The sequence below is a fragment of the Girardinichthys multiradiatus genome, chromosome 9 (genome assembly GCF_021462225.1).
Source record: "Girardinichthys multiradiatus isolate DD_20200921_A chromosome 9, DD_fGirMul_XY1, whole genome shotgun sequence".
NCBI lineage: Eukaryota > Metazoa > Chordata > Actinopteri > Cyprinodontiformes > Goodeidae > Girardinichthys > Girardinichthys multiradiatus.
In genome coordinates, this window is record NC_061802.1 from 39,444,490 (window position 1) to 39,467,748 (window position 23,259).

Here is a 23,259-nt window from a genome sequence, read left to right on the forward strand (position 1 = left end):
TAACTCAGTATCCACTTTATTTGTCGGTGCTCTTGGGTAGAGCAACGCTGATTGAGTCTTAAACTAAAACCATCAATCTACATATTTGATTAAAATATACATCAACTATTAAACAGAAATTCTCTCTCATCTTTACAACGTTGCTTCACTGCAAAGAGGTTTAAGTGAGTCTATGTACACCTTGCTAGAAGTCCTACCATATTTAGAGTCCAGCCTTTAACTAGGTCACTGCAACACCTAGTTTTTTCATTCTGGTTTAGATTAGCGCTCCTGTTTGGGAAAGACGTCTTTTTATTGACCTGATTTAGGTCAAAAGGTTTTGGACAGATGTATTCTCCAGCATACTTTGACATTGTCTGCCTTTAATTACTGCAAGGTGCCCAGGGGCTGGTCCTGAAAAACTAAACCCAAATCACCATCCCTCCACCACTGTGCATTACAAATGGTGTTTTCTTCTGTTGTGGGGCAAAATATTAAAGCCGCCTCTCCTTTGACCTAATTTGTTCTTTAAATCACATAGAACGCCGTAGTAGACCAAGATGAGCTGTACATCTGAGGCTGTATTTATCCTGCTTTTAGGACTTGATCGTTTCTAAATATACAAGATGAAGGTCCAAACTGAAAGTATTTTAACTCATCTTCTACCAGGACATTTCAACAAATCAGAATTTATCCTGTGGCATACATAGAAATCAATGGTGGTGGCAGCATCATGCTGGGGGGGATGCATTTCTAGAGCCAAGGCAGGGAAGTTGGTCAGAGTTGATGAAAACATGGATAAAGCTACAGACAAGGACCAATCAATTAATCCTCGTAAACTAGAAGACTGTAGTACAACTGAGCTGACCGACCAGAGAAGAAGAACATAGTCAGAGAAAGAGCCAAGAGGCTTATGGTGAATCTGGAGCTGAAGGTCTCTGTACTTCAGGTGGAGGAAAATGTCAACAGGGCAACCAATAATTGTGTACATAACAACTTAGGCCTTTATAGAAGAGTGACAAGAACAATACGATAAAAAACACCCTGTTGGCAGTTTTCCAGAGTTGAAATGGTCCAGTCAAAGTCCAGACCTTTATCCAATTGAGAGTCTGGGGCAGAGACTGCAAAACTGCTGTTCACAGATGATCATTCAATACGACTGAGTTTTGAGCAATTTTGCAGAGTGCGCACAACTGGTAGAGAAATAGCATGGTTTCACAAGATATCCACTCACTGAGCTAATTACCAATGAACACCACTTTTCAGATTTTAATTTGTAAAAAACAAAAAGGATTGGAAATCACATATTTCCCTCCTACTTAATTTTGCACTATTACAGAAAATCCTCATCAAATGAAAGTTAATAGTTGTAATGTGACAAAGTTGAGAGTATGCATGACTGTGCAAGGTGCTGTGTGGTACTAGTATTTGGTTTAATTAAGACTTGACTAGTTTTTCAAAGTTTCATTTTCATGTATTTTTCCCAGGTAAAATATTAGTAGAAGGTTTAGACTTTGAGTGTGTGTAAAGAAAATAACCCAGCAGTTATGAAGCACTTCAGCCGTGTTTATTACTTGAACAGCAGCACAGGTAACATCACAGATGGACGATTCACAGCTCGTTTTCACATTTAAACTCTGTGACAATGAAGGCTGCTCATGTGACCGTCTAACATCAGAAAGGAAGGCGGTCCGACTGCTATTTTCACCGTCACCCCTAATGTTAACTTTTCTGCCCTCATTTTCATTATTGAAGGATAAATCTTGGAATGTAAGCGTGCTGTAAAAACACATCTCGTCCCATTTTGAGACACAAACGTAGTGTTTTACTCACCAGAACCCAACACACTGAAATGAACAAAACTATAAACCAGTAGAGTTTTCAGAAAAGGCTGCTGATCTGTAAACAAACAGAAAGAGAACCCTACCGAAATGCAAAAAATGCTTACTGTGAATTGAAAAATTTCAGTCAGATAAGTTGAGTTGAAAAAATTAGTTAAAGGCAAATCAAAACTGCATGATGGAACATGCTGTTGAATATCACATGAAAGGCAAACATGATCGCCTCTCATCCTGAACCCAACACACTGCTCTATGTGTACAGCACCGTCAGCACATTGACTTGGTCCCTGATGTAGATGTGTTTAAAAGAGCTGGGCCGATGCTGGGCCAGTGCTCCCAGGAGGTCTAAAGAGACTGGAAGAAGCTGGAAGGATCGGGTGGCAGCGTCACCTCTGCATGGAGTGTCTGGAACCCACTGAATGCTTCCCCTTTCTTGGAGTTTTTGGCTTTGGAAGCACGACCTGTTGAGCATGTCTCCCTTTGGCCTCTGGTTCAGAGTCACTCAGCTCCAGGTCGGGGCAGTAACCGTCACTGTCCTGGTGTGATCGTCTGCTTTTGACTTTATGTTCTAATACAGGTTTCACCCACTCTTTCTCCTTAGTAGAGGTCTTTCGAGTCAGTTTGTCTGAGGCCCGGAGGTCTTCAGTTGTCCGTACCAAGTTAATAGTCGCTTCTTTAAAGGATCTGCCAAAGTGCTCCATGGCAGACTTGCAAAAGCTGTTTTTATGCAGTTCTTCCTTTGAAACGTCCCGGTTACTTGATGTCTGGCAGGAGCTGTCCTTCTGAGCCACCATCTTGTCTAAGATGCCGTTACACTTGACCACGCACGATCGGTCTTGGTCCAGTTTGCCGTTACTGTTGGATGAATGGGGGTGGTGCTTGATGTGCAACGCCAAATGTTTGCCAGCAGGCTTACCAGTCAGGGGCGTGCTGCTCAAGAGGCTCGAAGAAGAAAGTCGACCATTGGACCGGTCCTCTTTGCTGCAGCAGGCGTGCAGCTGAGGTTTCCCTTGGCCGGGCCCCTCTGCAGTGTGTTCATTTACGTTCCCACTGTTGTCTGGGCAGAGCGGCCCATTGCCCAACTTAGAACTGCGGTTTCCATTTCCAAGACCTGAAGCTTTGGGCATCTTTAGTTTTAGAGTGATCCTCGGAGGAGGGTGGAACAGCATGCTTTCCACTGGGAGTGAAGCAGGAAGACCTTTGGTGAATAAAAAGACAAACGTGATTAAGACCGGGCAAACAAGAGGGTGCAATTGCAGAAGTCAGAAACCTGGAATAGCAAAACTGGGACTTTCTACAGAAAGTCCCAGTTTTCTGAGTTTAAATCTTCTGTTCAATTCATTGTAGCCCCCTCATCTCAGCTGGTGGATGTACTTTGAATCTCATCTGATCGGATTTAAAATGACCTGAGCCTGAAAAAAAAGCCAAAAGCAGAAGCCAGGGGCAAAGGTTGAGCATCACATCAGAACATTTACCCCATACCCTTAGGGCAAGAAGATGCACCACAAAGCCAGATTTCAGTCTAAAGTTCTGAACTGAGTGGCCGTCTAGCATGAGCAAACCACAAAGTCATGTGAAGAAACTGATAACGGAGGATTCTTCTGCTTATCCCACAGAAAGTCGTGGATTGTTAAGGACTGAGGCAACGTGTGAGCCAAGTTATTGACAATAAATATAAAATTAAAAAAAACAATATTGGAATTTTGCCAAGTGAGGACATTGCATGTAAAAACCTATTGTAACATAAAAAAAAGAGAACCAGTGAAGGTGTATAGACTTATTCTCACCAGTGGACATCTCTTGATTCAGAAGCTTCACGTGTAGGTTGAACATCTGCTCCTGGGCTTTACTCTGAAGCAGCTTCAGCTTCTCCCGCCGACTCACCATGTAACACAAATTCCTCACCTGCAGACAGGAATGGTTGAAAGCCAACACATTAAAAAGGATCCAGCAAAGAGGGAGCAGTCTTTGAGAAACAAACTCAGTAAAGTTCATCAGTAAAACACGCTGACCAGTAACTGGTTGCGTTAGTGTTGAGCTGCATTATTCGTACATTATTCACTTAAAACCCAGACAGGTCCCAAATTCTCCAATATGAGGAGTTGTTTGCTGGTTTTTGTGATTTAGAGCTTTAAGCCAGGGAGAACCAAAACACTTTATCTAAACACATCCTGCTTTTTCTGCTCATGTGTTTGACTCAAAACATTTCATGTAGCAACAGAATACTGAAGGAAATCAGATATGTGAAATAAAGCTTAATGGCAGGACACTTCACTAAAACAAACTGCACGCGAAAGGGCAAAGGTCATTCTTAAACCAGTCGTATCAGGTTGTGGTAAAAGGTCCGAACATAAGCACCATTATAGTGCTGAAGTAAACATGAATACTACCAGACCTGGTTTATAGAGAAGTGAACAAAACCTTTAGTGGGTAGTGGGAACTGTTCTTTGCTCCTGAGGCTAAAAATACATCGACTCAGCATTAAAGACTGCTTCACTGCAGTACAAATGGAAAAAAACAAATCCAAAAGCACCCACCCGTTCTAAATCCTGTCGCAAGTGCATGAACATGCGCATGCGTGTGTGGATGCTGTCCTCCTGAGGCTGCAGCACCAGGTTCTCCTCCTCCTCTTTAGGGGGCAGCAGAGGCTTGTTGAAACTGGATTTCCTCTTAAGCTTCCAGTACTGATAGATGAAGTCCATCAGGTGCTCAGAGAGCCCCAGGTCCTGTGCCAGCTCCCCCAGCTGGATCAGAGTGTAGAACTCCTCCTCCAGCTCCTGCAGCCTCTGCGCCCGCTGGCCCACTTTGCCCCCCTCTCCGGAGACTTTGGATCGACCTGGGCTGAGGCTGGCTTCTGCGGACTTGCTGTGCTTGAGGCAGTAAGACTTGAATTTAACTTCGTCGCCCTCGTCCAGGATGGTCTTCATCTCCAGGCTGTGCTCAAAGGCACACGTCACATGGAAGGGAGTGGTGCAGTTCTTCACTGAACACTGTGAGCAGGTTGGAGAAATACACAAACTATCAGTCGTTCTTTCCACAATTGAATTGTGAATGTATTACAATCTGACAAAAAGTATACCTTTAAATAGCAATGTTTTTCAAACCGTAGCTGCTGATGTAATATTAGTGTATCATGCTTATTTTTAAATTATGAAGGTGCCCAGAAATGAAACGGAGCCACACTCGCCTGGATGCATGCACCTGTCTTCAGTTTGCACAGACTGCAGATGAGAGACCAGCGACTGGGCGGGATGTGGGACACTTTTGTAATGGGCTCCATTCGCTCGGGACAGGCAATGCTCACCTACGCAGAGCAACATGAGCCATTACTGACACACCTTCTACAGACAGATGTGGAGCACTCAGAGGGCTATGCTGTAGGTGTCGCATACCTCAGGAATCCACAGGGCGCAGCTCACGTGTGCCCATTTTGTGCCGGCACGTGTGGCCTTCATGGCACCGCCCTTCTTGGGACACAGAAGGCACTGGGGGTCAATGCTGAGGACACACGTCCTGCAGAGCCAGTTTCCAACAGGCACTTTGACGATGCCATAACAAGCCTGTGGAGAAAGCAGCAGCGCAGAATGTGATCAGAGTGCTGATTTCATCATGATGTGATATACAGTCACTAGTCTACTGGAACAACATAAAACAATCTTTTTTTGTTTTTTTTAAACAGACATTACCCTTATTGCTTTTCCATTAGTGGACAGAGCACCTACCTGGTGCACGCAGATGTTGCACTTGTCACAGAACACCATGTCATTCCCCTCTTCACTGTCCGGGGAGCGGCACACGTCACAAATCACGTCCTCATCGTACTCGATGCCCAGGCCTTCCACCGTTTCTATGGCGTGTTTCATGTTGTCATGGCACTGCCTCTCCAGGGCCTCCATAGCTCGCTCCATAGTCAGCTCATCTATGGGGGCCTCCCCTGAAAGAAAGATCAAAACATAGATGAAAGGCAGAACAAAGTAAAATGGAAAAATGAAAAACTCTAAAGAATGAACCAGATGGATCGATCCAATCTGGCGCTGGTCATGACGTCTTGAAATTACCATATTTTAGAACATGCACGGTATTTTCTGGCTGTAACAAATGTGAGTTTTCCATAACAGTCAACATGTTTTCCTCCCTTTATAATGACAATTACAGCTAGAGACTGCACATCTGACACATCACCTTCTCAGCACATAATGCTGATAGGAGCGCTGTGCAGAGAGCAGCTGAGACACCTGACCTCAAATCTTAAGATGTTCAAAGTAGCACTAGTTTTAGTGAAGCAGGGGATCCTCTTTCTCCACGCACAATTAACCGACAATGCGTTGAAATATGCTTTGAGTCGAATTATCCGTCATATGACAACAGAAAGTAGACATGCTAATGTTAGTCTAGCTCTACAGCAAACTGCTTCCCCTGAAAATATACAAATACACAGAAGACCGAAACTGAATGTGTTGAGTCACGTGTTTAGAAACAAATACTGAAGCCATGTGTGTTTCAGGTGACATGTCAGAACAATGTAGAAGTTTTCTTAACCTGTCTTGGAGCAGCATATTAAAGCTGTGCTGCAGAAACTCTGGTTGGCACAGAATGTCTGCTGCTTCCAATACAAGACTGCAAAAACTGCAGCACTAAAAGTTTAATACAGATAAAATGCAAAGTGATGATTTACTGCACTTTAAAGCTACAAAGTACTCGTACTCGTCGTCTTCCGCTTATCCGGGACCAGGTCGCGGGGGCAGCAGACTCAGCAGAGACGCCCAGACGTCCCTCTCTCCAGACACCTCCTCCAGCTCCTCCGGGGGGAGCCCAAGGCGTTCCCAGGCCAGCCGAGAGACATAGTCCCTCCAGCGTGTCCTGGGCCGTCCCCTGGGCCTCCTCCCAAGGAAGGCGTCCAGGAGGCATCCGATATAGATGCCCGAGCCACCTCAACTGGCTCCTCTCGATGTGGAGGAGCAGCGGCTCTACTCCGAGCTCCTCCCGGATGGCCGAGCTCCTCACCCTATCTCTAAGGGAGTGCCCGGCCACCCTACGGAGGAAGCTCATTTCAGCCGCTTGTATCCGTGATCTCGTTCTTTCGGTCATGACCCAAAGTTCATGGTCATAGGTGAGGGTAGGAACGTAGACCGACCAGTAAATCGAGAGCTTTGCTTTTCGGCTCAGCTCTCTCTTCACCACAACGGACCGGCACAGCGCCCTCATTACTGTGGCATCCGCACCAATCCTTCTGTCGATCTCCCACTCCATTCTTCCCTCACTCGTGAACAAGACCCCGAGATACTTAAACTCCTCCACTTGAGGCAGGAACTCCCCTCCAACCTGAAGAGGACAAGCCACCCTTTTCCGGTCGAGAACCATGGCCTCGGACTTGGAGGAGCTGATCTTCATCCCAGCCGCTTCACACTCGGCTGCGAACCACCACAGCGCATGCTGTAGGTCTTGGCTAGAGGGGGCCATCAGGACCACGTCATCTGCAAAAAGAAGAGATGAAATCCACTGGTCCCCAAACCAGACCCCCTCCAGCCCTTGGCTGCGTCTAGAAATCCTGTCCATAAAAGTTATGAACAGGACTGGTGACAAAGGGCAGCCCTGCCGGAGTCCAGCTACAAAGTTACTAAGGAATATTCTATTTTTTCATTCATTTTTTAAAAAGAACCACAACTGGGAGATGAATTTCACAATCAGCAAACATCCTAAGTGACTCTGGCCAGTGTGCACAGTTTTACATATTTTCCATGTCAAAATTCCAGACTTTCCAGACTCAAAGTTCTAAAGTTCTCAGTCTTTTTATAAACCATTCTAAAAAGGTTTAAATACAAAGGTTCAATATGGATTTAAGGCAGATATTTCTAGAGGTCAGCATTTAAAAATGAAAACATCAAAAATGCTAGATGGTAAAAAGTCCAATGAATGTAAAGGATGGATGGAGAGGTAGACAGATCTATGCTTAGACCAACAAACGGATGGATGGATGGAGAAACAAACCAGTGGACCACTGGATGGACAGAAATAACTTTAAAAATAATAAATTGTGGAATAATCCGTTTAATCTTCTTTATTTTCTTACCCATGTGACTCAGCTCACAGTTAAGCATGTGGAGCCAGTACAGGTCCATATCATCCAGATCATAGCGACACATGGCCTCTGCCAGCTCCTTGATGTTGACATATCCTGGTTCCGTTGCTTCCTGACTCGAACACTGGATGTACTTCCTCTGGTGGGTGTAAAGCACTTCTTTGGACTTTGCTGCAATGATTCTGAACAGGAACAAATATCCGTTCAGGACTGAGGCTCATTGAAAGAAGCACATTAAGACAGGTTCAGTCACAATATAGGCTCTGAGAACAGGACTAGTATACCTCAGTGACGGTTCAGGGATGGTGTCTGGACTGGCCAGCACCTGGACTCCCTTCTCCCACTCCTGCTTCCAGGTGTCCGCCAGCAGGTAGTAGTCCTCTGGGGACACATGGTGGGAATCTGGTATCTTCATGGCACTAATCAGGTCTTTTCTGAACACCTGTAGGAGAGAAAAAAGGAGGAAACACAATTAAGCTCTGGTCCTGACATTGTTTAAATTAGTCCAAGAGTTTCACAGCAGAATCTGCTCTTACTTCAGCCGGTTTCTTCGGGTTGGAGGCGGGGGTTTCAGGTTTACAGTCATATTTGTTGGAGGAGCAGAAAGAGGTTGAAGGGCCTAAATGAAAAGGGTGAGTGGTTAAAGAAGAGGAACAAAAGAAAATGTAGCTTTTGTTTCAGTGGCCGTCTCAGATAGATGGGACTCACTCTCATTTTCAGAACTGTCACTGCTGCTAGACGACCTGAGACGTTTCATCCTGTAACGTCCTGAAGGAGCAAGGGAGACTTTTTCAAATACACTTGATTAATAATAATAAAGTAAAAAAACCTTGGTGTTATTTTTGACCAGGACATGTCATTTAAATCCCGTATTAAAACAGGTTTCTAGGATTTCCTTCTTTCACCTCCGGAACATTGCCAAAAGTAGATATATCCTATCTAAGAATGACGCTGAAAAACTAGTCCATGCATTTGCTACTTCAAGGCTGGACTATTGTAATTCTTTACTATCAGGATGTCCACAAAATGCAGTTAAAAGCCTTCAGCTGATTGAAAATGCTGCAGCAAGAGTTCTGATGAAAAAAATTACATAATGACCACTTTCACTGTCTTCGTTACATTCTCACACTACTCTGCAATTTTGCATTATTTTCTGTTATTTCAGTTTTTAACTTTATGTTCTACCTCTTTTCTCTTCCTAGAAGCTACACCTGGCCTGACTCTGTATCTACCTGTGACACCTTGCTGGAGGGGGACATCGGTTGAGCTGCTGCTGCCAACAGCTTAATGCTCACCTTCTACAGATGATACACTTGGCCCGGTCTTCCAGTGTTTAACCCTGTCTCTCCTGACATAGCTACTGACTGAGCTTCTACTGTCACTAACTGCATGTGTTCTCTCTCATACTCTAGACTTGACAACTGGCTTAGAGTTCATCTGCATAGCTGCCTGTCTCTCCTAGATGAAGCCACTAAAGGAGCTATAACCATTAATGTTTCACTTTTCCTTCCCATAGAAAGTACTCCTGGATCAGTGCTTCTTTGTTCTCTTTGTGTCTCTGCTCTGTTCTCTCAAACCCCCAGTCGGTCGTGGCAGATGGCCGCTCACACTGAGTCTGGTTCTGCTGGAGGTTTCTTCCTGTTAAAAGGGAGTTTTTCCTCTCCACTGTCGCTACATGCATGCTCAGTATGAGGGATTGCTGCAAAGTCAACGCCAGTGACTGTCCACTGTCTCTACATGCTAATCCAGGAGGAGGGAATGCTACAAATCTCTGACTCGATGCAATCTGCTGGGTTTCCTTAGATAGAAAAACTTTTTATCCAATTTGAATAAATAACTGAATCTGACTGCACTGTTTGATAGTCAGGATTAATTAGAAAGTATGAACCCAACATGAAATCTGCATGATTCGATTAAATTAACTTTGTAAAGTACCTTGAGACGACATGTGTTGGGAATTGGCGCTATATAAATAAAACTGAATTGAACTGAACTTGATTCAAGATCATTATTGGTTTACACAGAGGATGGTAGTTACTCACCAGAAACATCAGACTGAATAGCATGCTAGTAGATTCTTCTGAAAACTAACCGCTTTGTTTCATATCTGCATTGGAAAAAAAAACACGAGCAAGTCAGCTTCTTTACAACCATTACACTTCCTTGCATTTTCTCACTTCACGCCCAGAAACGTCTACATTCTTTAACATTTTACGAGACAAACTTCAAACTAGTAAAAGGAAAATGATAAATGTTTTAGTTTTGCAAATAAAACTGAAAAAGTGTTGTCCATTTGTAATTAGATGTCTGTAGGACGTCTGGCTGCAATTATACCTGCTAGTCCTTTGATGGTACGTCTCCCAGCTCTGCATTTCTAGAGACTGACATTTCTGCCCATTCTTCTTTTCAAAATAGCTCAAATTGTCAGTTGGAGAGAGTCTGAACTTACAGTTTACAGCCTTGACATAGATTCATAATTTCATTTAAATCTTTGACTAGGCCATTCTAACACAAGTTTAGATTTTAACCATTTCCTTATAGCTCTGGCTGTATGTTTAAGGTTGTTGGAGGGTGAACCTCCGACTCAGTCTAAAGCCTTTTGTAACGGTTTTTCTTTCTAGGATTGTCCTGTATTTAGCTCAAACCATATTCCCATCAACTCTGACCAGCTTCCCTCTCCCTACTAAAGAAAAGTGCCCCCAGATGCTGCCTAAACTATGTTTCACCATGGAGATGCTGTGTTCGGGGTGTTAGCTTCCCCCCACTGAGAGTATTTGCTGCATACAGGAGTTCTCATGGGCTTCGTTTAAAAATGACTTTCTTCTTATTTCCCCCAAAAAGTCTGATTTGAGAGCTAAACAACCACTCCATCCACTAGAAAGATGACTCCACCGGAGCCATGGATCTCCGCAGCTCCTTTAAAGATATCATGGGCCTCTTGTCTGATGAATGCTCTCCTTGCCTAGGCTGTCCGTGTAGGTGGACAGCCATGTCTTGGTAAGTTTGCAGTTGTGCCTTACTGTTTCTGTATTCAGTTGATGAATTGAACAGAGCTCGGCGAGATTTACAGAGCTTGGGTTATTGTTTCATAACCTCACCCTGCTTTCAATTCCTCCTCAACTTTCTCAAAGACTCATATGCTTGCTAAGTGGGTAGAGTAGTTGTCTTACAATGAGAAAGTTGTGGGTTTGATTCCAACTTGTAGTGTAAAGTGGTTAGTATGACTGGAATAGAGCTATATAAATTCAGTCCATTTTTTTTACTAGGTGCGTAACTTCTGAAGGCATTTTGCTTCAACTTTATAACAAAAAAAGTGAATAAACTCTTCAGAAAGGTAGTGTTCGGTCAGGCCTCGACAAATGTTCCCAGTGAATAATTGACATAAATCAAACAGACTGATCATTTCCTTCGCTCTAGTTATGTTTCAGCAGAATCAAAGCAAAACGGGACAGAGACCAACAGCATGGTCCTTCAGACCACAGGGATGACTCATTAAAGTTGCCAAAAGTGCACAGGGACTCTAACCACGCGTACCCTCGTATACAATATGCTGTTTGAACAGACTGGACATGGCTCACATTCCCCATGAGGATGGGAGGGGCAGCATCAGCAGGAGGAGGAGGCACCAAGCCAGTTCCTCATTTTACTGGGGTGGAGTAAAATACACCAAGAACAGAGGAAATCTGCCACGGCTTTCAACTGATTTCATAGAAACGGTTTTCTACAGTGACAACAGCTAAACCCACGGAGGGGGTGGGGGGTTAAAATGAACTCGGCTTCATTCACATTGCTTCGACTCAACCCAAAGATCCACTTTTAAAATTCTCGCTTTTAAGTTCTATAAAGAGCATAACTACAAATTCACTGGTGTTTTAAGCGTTTGACAAGACTGATGACCAACACTGAACCTCGGTCGGTTTTCACGATGAGGTTCATACGGTAATAATCTTTTTAATCTTTTTTTAATTTTTTATACCATATACATTTTTTTTTTTTTTTTACTTTTTTGTCAGGTTACAACCACAAACTGTAATGTTTTTTATGGGATAAATCAACAAAAAGTATTGCATAATTGTGAAGTGTAAGTAAAATGTCACATGGCTTCCAAACAGTTTCTGAAAATGGAACGACAGGCCAAGCAAAGAGTGTATTAATCAGAGAAGTTGCCAAGAGGATCATGGTAGCTTTAGAGGAGCAGGAGAGATCCACAGCTCAGGTGACACAGTCTGTTGACAACCAAACAAACAAACAAACACTCCACAATTGTGTTTTTAATGGAAAAGGGATCAGAAGAAAGCTATTGAGTAAGAAAGCCGGAAAAAGTCCTGTTAGCAGTTTGATACAAACCATGTAGGGGACATAAAAAAAGGTGTTCTGGTCAGAGGAAACCAAAATTGAACCTGATGGTCTTCATGTAAAGCTCTAGGTGTTCTGAGATGACAAACCTACACAGTGAAACATGGAGGTGCCAGTATTATGTTGTGGGGACTGAGAAGCTGGTCAGGGTTAATGGATGGGGCTAAAAACAGGGTAGTCCTGGCAGAAAACCTGTGAGGGGCAGCAAAAGACTTGACACCAGGAGGACCGCAACCACAAACATGCAGCCAGAGATATAATGGAAAGGTCTTGATCAAAGAACATTTATGTGTTGGTCTAGTTGTAGTTTCAAGTCCATGCTTATATGAAATTGCTTTTATTCATCCAATCTGACCAAACTAGAGCTATTTTGCAAAGCAGAATCAATGAATAATGGGCAAACCTTTCAGTTTCTAGGTGTATAAAGCTGGTAGTGACATAACTCCTGCAGCTGTAAAAAGATCTGCAAACTATTGAATCACTTTGGAATTATCATTCCACCTCACAGTTGTGTTACTTTGTGTTGTTCCACTGCATAAATTCCCAATAAAAAAAACACACACATTGAAAGTGGCTCTATAAAACATTGGCTCTTTAGCCCCGAATACAAAGGCATGCCGCACTTTTCAGGTGGTTATTTGGAAACAATAAAAACAATGTGTCCTGTTATGTTTTTAATCACATACTTTGCCGTTTAAACATGACATAAATGCAGATACGTTCAAGGGGTTTGTATACTTCTGCAAGACCCTGTAAACATTGTCCCATAGTGTCCATCTAACAGGCTGTAATTGGTTTGTGTCATATCTACGTACTACCAACTAGTGGTACTCTAGATTTTACTACTTTCTGTTACTACTGACACCAGTCATCTGATACATTATTTAGAAACACTACTGAAACAATGGCTCAACTGTTTCCACTGGATATACTCATGGCTTCTTAGGTTTGGCAGTGAAAGAAATGTCATGTATGGGCAGCTTGGAGGTTTATACGGTGGTTTTCATAACTAAAAACAAGAACTGAATTGAGTTGTTGGCGCCAAACACTGCCATCCACAGGCCCACAGCAGGCTACCTTGCAGGCTATACAGTCAAACATGGCGCCACCGCCGTACAAAGATGTCACTTCCTACAGACATTAAGGGAAGTATTTATACCGCTCAAGTTGATTAAATACTCGGCAAAGATAAATGTAAGTTTCTACAAAGAGAATCCTCCATAGATACGTCAACAGTTATAAAGTAAAACCCCAGAAATGGCCTCGGCAGAGCAGAAAAGGAGCAGGCCCCGTGGCCTGAATAAACCATCCAGGGTAAATCCTGGCACTCTGAACACACGAGCATATTGTTCACATTCCTCCCATCTTACCTTCAGTTCACGACCGCTCTCCGCTTTACTCCCCTCAAAGACACGGTCAAACAGACCGAACATACATACAGTTATGAAAATCTGAACCGTGGTCCTAATATTCTATAAAACGTGGGGCTTTTTGTATCCCACCATAGTGGGAATCTCCAGCCTGCAGAATATCCACCACCAACACGGCACAGCGGCTCTATTGTACCGCCCGTCGCGACGGGTCCTAAAACCCGCCGCTTTTCTTCAACACTGGGTGGACTCGATTTTCATCCTGGCGTATGCCGCTTTGGACAACAGTAAATCTGTATCCTAAATGGTGCATTTCTACTAGAAGCAAATAACAGCCTGGACAAAATAATTATTTAATATATGGGTTTTAATGGAAATCTGTCATTTTCTAAAGATCATATTGTTAAATTTTTTTTAACGAATTACAGATATTTCACACGCACTTTCTACAAAAAAAAACTATGCACAAATACAAACACATTTGCAAATTTCACATGGCATGTTTCTGTGGGTGTTCTTGGAAATAACGAACTGTAGTTTCAAAAACACAAGCAAGGTGGTACATTCATAAATTTCTTTTTTTTTTTTTATTGCACTGAGTGTAGTCCTTATTTGAGGTAATCAGTTTATGAAGAGATGTATGATTCAGGTAAGTGGAATATTGGTGAATTACTGAAGACAGATTATTTTTAAAAAACCTCATCACTCAGATGAGAAAGTCCAACTAAATTAGACCACTAACATTAAAACACATTTCTGTCTTACCTCAGAAAAGCAAAAGTGAATCAGCTGTTGTCTCTGCATTTACAGTCTCTTAAAAAGTTGACCTTTAAAAGGACTTGAACAAAAGAATAATAAATTTACAAAAAGGAAGATTATTTCCCTTCAGCACAGTGTCTGTTTTTCCTGTGTCTGTTTTGAGATTAAGTAGCTATGTAACTGACACTTTAGAAACACCTCTAATATAAATAGATCTTTTAACAAAGTTATGGTGAAACTAGTGCTGGCAGTTGTTTTAATTCAGTATTTTCAGTCATCTTTGTTAAAAATACAAAATAATTAAAATTGTACAAAATATATAGTTGATGAATTTCTATACAAAAAATTTTCAGTAATGTATAAAAATGATTTATTAAAAAAAACAAAACAAGTTGCCTACTTTGAAAATCCAGCCTCTCTCCTGTGTTTATATGTTGGTGAAAACAGAAAAACTAATTTTTCACAGGCTAGTTTTGGCCTAACAAACACAAGTAAAGAAAGTCATTACCTATACAGCACATTTCATTTATATACACATTTTGAAGAGAAAAAATCATTATTTAAATCAAAGACAAATAATTCTAGGAAAAAAACATGCATCTGAACTTTACACATAAAACAGGCATGCTCATGTCCCCCCACCCCTGCTCTCCTTTTGTCCCACACAGCAATTAAAAGTAACATTTTAAATAAAAAAAAAATACATTTACAGAAACAGCTACATTTATAGAGGATAATAGCAACAGAGTTACAAAATACATTCACAGAAACATAATCACAGAACTCTGAGCAACTAACATTTGAGTGGTTTACAACCTTTTTCTTCCCCCAGCATAAGAACGGGAATGACTTCATGCGATTGTGGGAAGTGACTTGTTCGATCCAAGGCAACACCAAACAGTCTGCAATATTTTCCTGACCTTTTATGTAAAATAAATGTCAATCAGCTCATGCAGCTTGTTTTCATGGCCAATTCATTTACAAGCCCATCTGCATGTCAGCAAAGTTGAAGAAGCTGTCAACATCTCGGCTTGATGTATTTTTGTTGTCCGAGACAAAAACCTGCAGAAGAAAAGAGCACAAGTGAGTCAACTTGTGTGTACATAAAGGTCAGAACTGCTCCAAAAACAGCATGCTTACCTTGGTGCTGCTAAAAACATTGCTGGCGATGTTCTTGCAGGCTTCCACAACACCATCGCCGTTCAGCTCGAGGGCAGTGACGAGGCCTTGAGTAGTTAGATACAAAGTTCTGAGTCAGAACATCTACAACCCTGATCCCTGTATCAATCCTCAAATCGATCCTAATCTTGTTAAAATTTTGCTCACTCTGCCAGAAAAAAGCAAGAGCTTTCTCATGCAGGGAGAAGTGTTTTCATATCGAGGTTTCTGGGGTTCTTCTGCAACATCCACACAAAACCTTGCATTCAGCTGGCATGATTTAAAACTAACCATGATTTACAGTGTCACACAAATATATTCCTCTCCACATGTTGTACTGCAACCTATTTGAATTGGATTTTAGGTGAGGGACAAACACAGAGTACACATTAGTGAAGTGAAAAGGACAAATTCTTCACAAATAAAACCTGAAGTGTGTTGTGAATTTATTATATGCTCCTCATGTCAATACTGAGTAGAACCACCTTTCACTGCAACTGCAGCTGGGGTACAGTACAGGTCCTTCTCAAAATATTAGCATATTGTGATAAAGTTCATTATTTTCCATAATGTCATGATGAAAATTGAACATTCATATATTTTAGATTCATTGCACACTAACTGAAATATTTCAGGTCTTTTATTGTCTTAATACGGATGATTGTGGCATACAGCTCATGAAAACCCAAAATTCCTATCTCACAAAATTAGCATATTTCATCCGACCAATAAAAGAAAAGTGTTTTTAATACAAAAAACATCAACCTTCAAATAATCATGTACAGTTATGCACTCAATACTTGGTCGGGAATCCTTTGGCAGAAATGACTGCTTCAATGCAGCGTGGCATGGAGGCAATCAGCCTGTGGCACTGCTGAGGTCTTATGGAGGCCCAGGATGCTTCGATAGCGGCCTTTAGCTCATCCAGAGTGTTGGGTCTTGAGTCTCTCAACGTTCTCTTCACAATATCCCACAGATTATCTATGGGGTTCAGGTCAGGAGAGTTGGCAGGCCAATTGAGCACAGTGATACCATGGTCAGTAAACCATTTACCAGTGGTTTTGGCACTGTGAGCAGGTGCCAGGTCGTGCTGAAAAATGAAATCTTCATCTCCATAAAGCTTTTCAGCAGATGGAAGCATGAAGTGCTCCAAAATCTCCTGATATCTAGCTGCATTGACCCTGCCCTTGATAAAACACAGTGGACCAACACCAGCAGCTGACACGGCACCCCAGACCATCACTGACTGTGGGTACTTGACACTGGACTTCTGGCATTTTGGCATTTCCTTCTCCCCAGTCTTCCTCCAGACTCTGGCACCTTGATTTCCGAATGACATGCAGAATTTGCTTTCATTCGAAGTACTTTGGACCACTGAGCAACAGTCCAGTGCTGCTTCTCTGTAGCCCAGGTCAGGCGCTTCTGCCGCTGTTTCCGGTTCAAAAGTGGCTTGACCTGGGGAATGCGGCACCTGTAGCCCATTTCCTGCACACGCCTGTGCACGGTGGCTCTGGATGTTTCTACTCCAGACTCAGTCCACTGCTTCCGCAGGTCCCCCAAGGTCTGGAATCGGCCCTTCTCCACAATCTTCCTCAGGGTCCGGTCACCTCTTCTCGTGTGCAGCGTTTTCTGCCACACTTTTTCCTTCCCACAGACTTCCCACTGAGGTGCCTTGATACAGCACTCTGGGAGTAGCCTATTCGTTCAGAAATGTCTTTCTGTGTCTTACCCTCTTGCTTGAGGGTTCAATAGTGGCCTTCTGGACAGCAGTCAGGTCGGCAGTCTTACCCATGATTGGGGTTTTGAGTGATGAACCAGGCTGGGAGTTTTAAAGGCCTCAGGAATCTTTTGCAGGTGTTTAGAGTTAACTCGTTGATTCAGATGATTAGGTTCATAGCTCGTTTAGAGACCCTTTTAATGATATGCTAATTTTGTGAGATAGGAATTTTGGGTTTTCATGAGCTGTATGCCAAAATCATCCGTATTAAGACAATAAAAGACCTGAAATATTTCAGTTAGTGTGCAATGAATCTAAAATATATGAATGTTAAATTTTCATCATGACATTATGGAAAATAATAAACTTTATCACAATATGCTAATATTTTGAGAAGGACTTGTATAGTGCCAAAAGGTTTCACTCACTCCCTTCACACACCTGACCTTGAATAATATCCTATTATTATTCCATAGGTTTTAATGTGTCAGCCCACCCTTTGCAGCTATAAGAACTTCAGCTCTTCTAGGAAGGCTTTCCACAGGGTTAGGGAGTGTGTTTACTGGAATTTTCTGATCATTGTTCCAGAAGCACATTTGTGAGGTCACTGATGGTAGACAAGAAGACCTGGGCCACAGCCTCCCCTATAAATTGTTCTAAAGATGTTCTATCAGGATGAGGTCGGCAACTCAAGTTCCTCCACATCAAACTGATTTATCCATGTCTTTATAAACTGTCCTTTTTGCACTGGTGCACAGTCACGTTGGAACATTAAGAACTAAAGGGCCGAGCCCAACTCCTGAAAGACAGTCCCACACCCGTCAACCAAACCTGTAACCCCCCTCCACTGTTCCAGAGTCCAGTGTCAGCATACATTACACCACTGCATCTGATGCTTTGCACTGCACTTGGTGAAGAAAGGTTCAGAGGCAGCTGCTCAGCCATGGAAACTCATTCCATGAAGTGCTCTACGCATTTCTCTTGAAGACTGACCACTATCCTAATCTCATTTATTGCAGTCTAACAGGTTTCCTTCCAAGATTGTCCTGCATTTAGCTTTCTGTATTTTCTCGACACATCCTGACCGGTTTCCCTGTCCCAGTGAAAAGCAGCTACACGGTATGATGCTGCCACCACCCTGTTTCTTCACAGGGATGTTATATTTATTTTGACAACACCATCTTAACTTTTCCACTGGCCACAATGTTCCCTCCTAAGCTTTGGATCTTTGCAGATCATCCAAAGCTACCATGGCCTTTTGGCTGATTCATGCACTTTTTGCCTTGTCAGTTTTCCATTTCTTGGTAGTTTTGCCATACTGCCAGTGAGTTATGCTGAACTTTTCACATTTTTAAACAATGGTTAAAATACCGGTAAAAAGTGTTGATGTTCACGGTTTTCAGGTAAGAAAATTTGGAAAAACTCAAGGGGCATGAATACTTTTGCAAGGCACTGTATTTATAGCTTCTGAAAATCCTGTCCATCAATCACAGGGTGAATGAAACAAAGTTATGTTTGTGATTTCATTTCAATGAAGAAAGGAATCAGAATGACACAGAACAGGAATTCAGAGTATTTAAGACATAACTTGTTATTCACATGGATCTGCTGCAAATCTATGCCACACACACACACACACACACACACACAAGATGCTTTCTATAACTACAACAGGCAGAGTAGAAACACACCAGATAGCTGCTAGAATTATGAAACAGCTTATTCAGATGATGAGATGTTACGTGAGTTACTTTGCAGCTGAGGCATTAAATCAAGAACTAAATAAACTTACCTTTGCTGATCCACTCCACAAGATCATCTGCGCTGTTCTGAAACACACGCTTTACATCTTCAGGCTTCATTGAGACCTCCTTGGTCTGGATTAGCACAAATCCTTTAGAAGATGCCTGTGCAAAGAGGAGATAAGTGAGCCGATACTACCAAACTGTGAGTCATGAAGCTTTTGAAGATTCCTCGCTGAAATATGTCCCCTGTAAGACTTCTTATTTTTCCCTGCATGAGGATCCAGGTCTCTTGTGGTTAGCATTTGGACAAAAACGCCCACATAGACAGAAAAGCAAACAAGAGAAAAAAAACAAAACAGTAAAAAAAATAATCTTTGGATTAAAAATCCAATTTTGTATAAACCAATATCCAAATACAGATCAGGTTCATAATCAAACATTTCTGGATGTTGAGTCAATCATAACGTTTTAAACAAGCGTTGCTAGTTAGTGACAAAAGACGGTAACAATGACAAGTTATAAATCACTGAAGCACTGGATGAATGGCCTGCAGTTATGAAGCTATGACAACATTTTCACCACCATTTCACCATTCACCCACAAAAACTTCCTCTTTATACACACTTTCCAGAACTAAAGAGCCTTTTATAACACCAGCACTCACCTCATCAATCAGTTTCCGGGCATTTGCAGCGGTATATTCTCCAGCGAAGAAAACAAAGAGACAGGACTCCTCGCTGTCCTTCCGCCGCCCTCCGTTTGTTAAAGGTACGATGCTCCGAGCGGCCTCGGTGGAGATTCGAACGGACTTGAAATCGGACTCCGGGTCAGGCGCTGGAACAAAATCCAGCACTTTTGAGTCCTCTGGCAGCAAGCTCCAGTTGTTCTCCCCAGACACAGGTGTGAAATCGTGGATGTTGCTCCAGTTGTTGTTGAATATGCTCAGCCCGGCATCCTTGAAGTGGAAGGCCAAGTCGGGGTAGTAATACCGAAAGCAGCCGAACTTCATCCCCGTAGAGGACTCGATGATGGGCTGAGTGGCGCAGCACAGGAACACATCCATCTTTTTACAGTCCCGCGTGCGAAACTGCTGACAGGCCACCACACACTTGATGTCTTTACAGTTTCTGAAAAACACACTTCCCTTTACAGGTCCGAGGACGATGCGGCAGTTGACACAGTCATCGATGGTGATCGTCGCCGAGTGGTCCAACACGTAGATGTTGCAGTTTTCACACTCTTGGATGACAAACTCCTGCCCGTTCAGTTTTCCAGGTAGGCGGCCCACAGTGACATCTTTGAGTCCAGTCAGCATGTAATCCTTGGGATCAACCTGCGTATAAACAAATGTATTCAAACAATATTTTTGGAATAAATATTTAAATAAATGAAACACACGGTTTTCAAACCTCTATTTTTAGCAATTGTGCTGTGGCAGATTATGAACTTTCATCAAGTGATTTATTTTAAACAGCTGTATAATCTGGTGGATCATGGCTTAAGTTTGACTTTATTTATTTATATAAAAGATCTGCATGGCGTAGCGGTAGAGCACGAAACCCATCAACGGAAGCTTCATTCTTGACGCGGCAGTCCCAGATCCAAATCTGGACCCTGGAGACCCGTGTTGCATATTTTTCCCCTCTCTCCATCCCATTTCGGGAAAATAACTGCCGCAAAAATTTAAAACTGAGAAATCTTTTAAAAAGTGTACATACCCCTTGGTTTTTTTCCACACTTTGTAACATTAAAACCACAGACCTGAATATCTCTTTGGATTTTGTGCAAGAGATAAATACAAATTAGTGCACAACTGTGACGTGGAAAAAAAAGAATATGGGCTTTTACATGTTGAATACATGGAATATTAACACTGCTCAATCACTCTGAACAGAAAAAAACATGTCCATAGTGAGACATGGTGGTGACAGTATCATGCTATGGGGATGCGTTTCCTCAGCTGGACAGGAAGTTGGTCAGAGTTGATTGGAAGATGGATGGAGGTATTTTCAGGGCAATTTTGGGAGAAAACCTGTTAGAGGGTGTAAAAATTTATGAATGGGATAGATGTAAAACAGGCCAAACCTAAATCTAATTGTCAATCTGTTGCAAGGCTTGGAAATTGCTTCCATTCATCTAGTGTGACTGGGTTTAAGCTTTTTTTTTTTGGAAAGAACGAGGAGAAAAAGCTTCAGTCTCCTGATATGCAAAGCTGGGAGATACACACCCCAAAAGGCCTGCAGCTGTAACTAAATTGAAACACTATTTAGCAAAGTACTGTCTCAAGAGGATGAAATAAAAATGTATGCCACACTTTTCAGATTTTTAATAGCAAAATGTTCAAAAAACATGTATCATTTTTCTTTCCACTTCACCATGACCTGCTGATTTTTTTGGGTCTATCACGTAACATCTTCATAAAATACATTCGACATGACAAAATTGTGGAAAAATTCAAAGGGTAGGAATACTTTTGCGAGGCACTGTACGGGAACAACCTAACAAGAGAAGAGATGCACTGCAGCAAATTTAGCCAGTGACTAATTGCCTTCTGTAGCTCTTACCAAAGATGAACTGATATGATAAGCTAGTACACCTTTTCAAAACTGCAAAATTGTGCCAGTATGATAAATAAAATAAAAAAACAAAAAACATTTTTTCAGTATTTTTAACCAAGATACACAATCTTTGTATCATTCAAACAGCATGAGCTGGTCAATAAATGTTGCTCCACCATGCAGGCCAGTATTTTTAAATATCCTGCATCATAATTTATCATAATCACAGTTAAATTTGGAGTCCATATCATCCACCTTGATTTGTTACCATTAAAAAATAAATCTTCAGGAAATTATTTAGTTTAACATAAAAGTCTTTAAATTTTTTGATACTAGACCAAACATAAAAATAAATAAAGATCCAAATAAACTGCATTTTAGAATCCTGTTCATGCCGTTTGACCTTGTTGGTGAGTCAGTATATATGGTCAGGCTTCTGAATCTAAACCATATTGCATTGGTTTAGCTGGTCGCCCTTTTATTAAAGGTTCACCAACCCGCGAGTCTAAAAGGAAGTTCAACCACTGCCAAGCCTCTGAGGTCTCAACAGGGCAACATAAGGCTGTGTTATGCTGTGTAGTAATCCCATAATGAGATAAGGCTGGCGACATGGGAACATTTAGAGAGAAGAGGGCGACATTTTGAACCTCAAACACTCAAAAAGTGATCAATTAAGGGCAACAGCACGAATTTCCCGCCACACGCTGGTTGTTCGTTTGTTTTGTGCGAAGCAGTTTATTACTAAAAGCTATTAGTGGAGGGTAACATTTTCTACTGCATTTGTTAATCACTTTGAGGGACATTGCTCATCAAGCTTTATACAAACCCAAAAATGGAACATTTTCTTCCTATCAGGGTAAATGTGTAACTAGCCGCACAATGAACCAACAATAACTACCGGGTAGTTGACACAACACACAAGATAAGCTACGTCTAAACAGTAGCGAGTCAAGATGATTTATGAAGAACTACTTCCTACATTACATTCCGACTGTTTCATGTTACTATGCTGTTACTTTGATTTTTTGTTGTTTTATTTTTACCGTCCAGTCGCCTCACCTTTTCTCTCTTATCCCAGCTGTACTGCTTCGGAGCCTCGTCGGTGTTGTTGCCAAGGGGAACCGCGTTATCTGTAGTTTCGACAGTCGTTGTTGTCGGTGCATGGTTCCCCTTCTCGCCCGACTTTCTTTTGGATTTCTTTGAGAAGAAGCATCCCATTTTTCCTTTTCACGAGCGACGAGATATTACGGTCACGTCTGCCTGGTAAAAATACACGACGAAATATGGGTCGAGCCCCGTACCTACGTACACTTCAGTTGACAAGATTTTTTTTTACCCCTCCTTTAACTTCCTCTTTCGCAGCTTTGTTTTCCAACCAATAGAACAAGTGGCAGTGGTTGTAACAGCCAATGATGGACCTGAACAGAGTGACGTATTTGCGTAGAAGAGGTGCGCACATGTGAAACATTCACACGCTAGAAGAACAAATATGATTTTTTGCATGAACAACATATCTGAACTTGCATTTGTAACTTCGTGTGAGAAAGTTTTAAACCTCGAGAAATAAAATACACTCCCAGTAAGCTTAAAATTTCACCCGTCTTTGGTGTCCAAACATAATAGATTTTATTCGACTAAAACACTGCAGTTTCCCAGACTATTAAACACAGACGTGATTTTTACTTTTTGCCATTGCA

At 42.0% G+C, this 23,259-nt stretch overlaps 2 protein-coding genes across 2 annotated transcripts; both read right to left on the reverse strand.

The window, feature by feature from the left end:
- Positions 1-1,524: 1,524 nt before the first annotated feature.
- On the reverse strand, positions 1,525-13,841 carry jade3 (jade family PHD finger 3). The gene is made up of 12 exons (XM_047375752.1): positions 13,626-13,841; positions 9,942-10,006; positions 8,608-8,667; positions 8,436-8,518; positions 8,184-8,341; positions 7,891-8,081; positions 5,543-5,754; positions 5,213-5,380; positions 5,008-5,124; positions 4,358-4,810; positions 3,608-3,725; positions 1,525-3,018 (listed from the first exon to the last, which is right to left on the reverse strand). Exons 3-12 carry the CDS (start codon positions 8,654-8,656, stop codon positions 2,207-2,209), a joined length of 2,361 nt encoding a protein of 786 aa, XP_047231708.1. The 5' UTR covers positions 8,657-8,667; positions 9,942-10,006; positions 13,626-13,841; the 3' UTR covers positions 1,525-2,206.
- Positions 13,842-13,974: 133 nt separating this feature from the next.
- rp2 (RP2 activator of ARL3 GTPase) lies at positions 13,975-22,914 on the reverse strand. The gene is made up of 5 exons (XM_047373871.1): positions 22,622-22,914; positions 19,669-20,337; positions 19,052-19,166; positions 15,525-15,610; positions 13,975-15,446 (listed from the first exon to the last, which is right to left on the reverse strand). The coding sequence occupies exons 1-5, from the start codon at positions 22,778-22,780 to the stop codon at positions 15,363-15,365; spliced, it is 1,113 nt and encodes a 370-aa protein (XP_047229827.1). The 5' UTR covers positions 22,781-22,914; the 3' UTR covers positions 13,975-15,362.
- Between the last annotated feature and the right edge of the window lie 345 nt (positions 22,915-23,259).

Coding starts and splice junctions, on each gene's coding strand:
- jade3 (XM_047375752.1), bottom strand. CDS start 8,656: ATGAAACGTCTCAGGTCGTCTAGCAGCAGTGACAGTTCTGAAAATGAG. Junction 8,519..8,607: donor TGACAGTTCTGAAAATGAGA/GTGAGTCCCATC, acceptor CTTTTCATTTAG/GCCCTTCAACCTCTTTCTGC. Junction 8,342..8,435: donor ACCCGAAGAAACCGGCTGAA/GTAAGAGCAGAT, acceptor TCTCTCCTACAG/GTGTTCAGAAAAGACCTGAT.
- rp2 (XM_047373871.1), bottom strand. CDS start 22,780: ATGGGATGCTTCTTCTCAAAGAAATCCAAAAGAAAGTCGGGCGAGAAG. Junction 15,611..19,051: donor TGTGGAGTGGATCAGCAAAG/GTAAGTTTATTT, acceptor TAACTACTCAAG/GCCTCGTCACTGCCCTCGAG. Junction 15,447..15,524: donor ATGTTTTTAGCAGCACCAAG/GTAAGCATGCTG, acceptor TTTCTTCTGCAG/GTTTTTGTCTCGGACAACAA.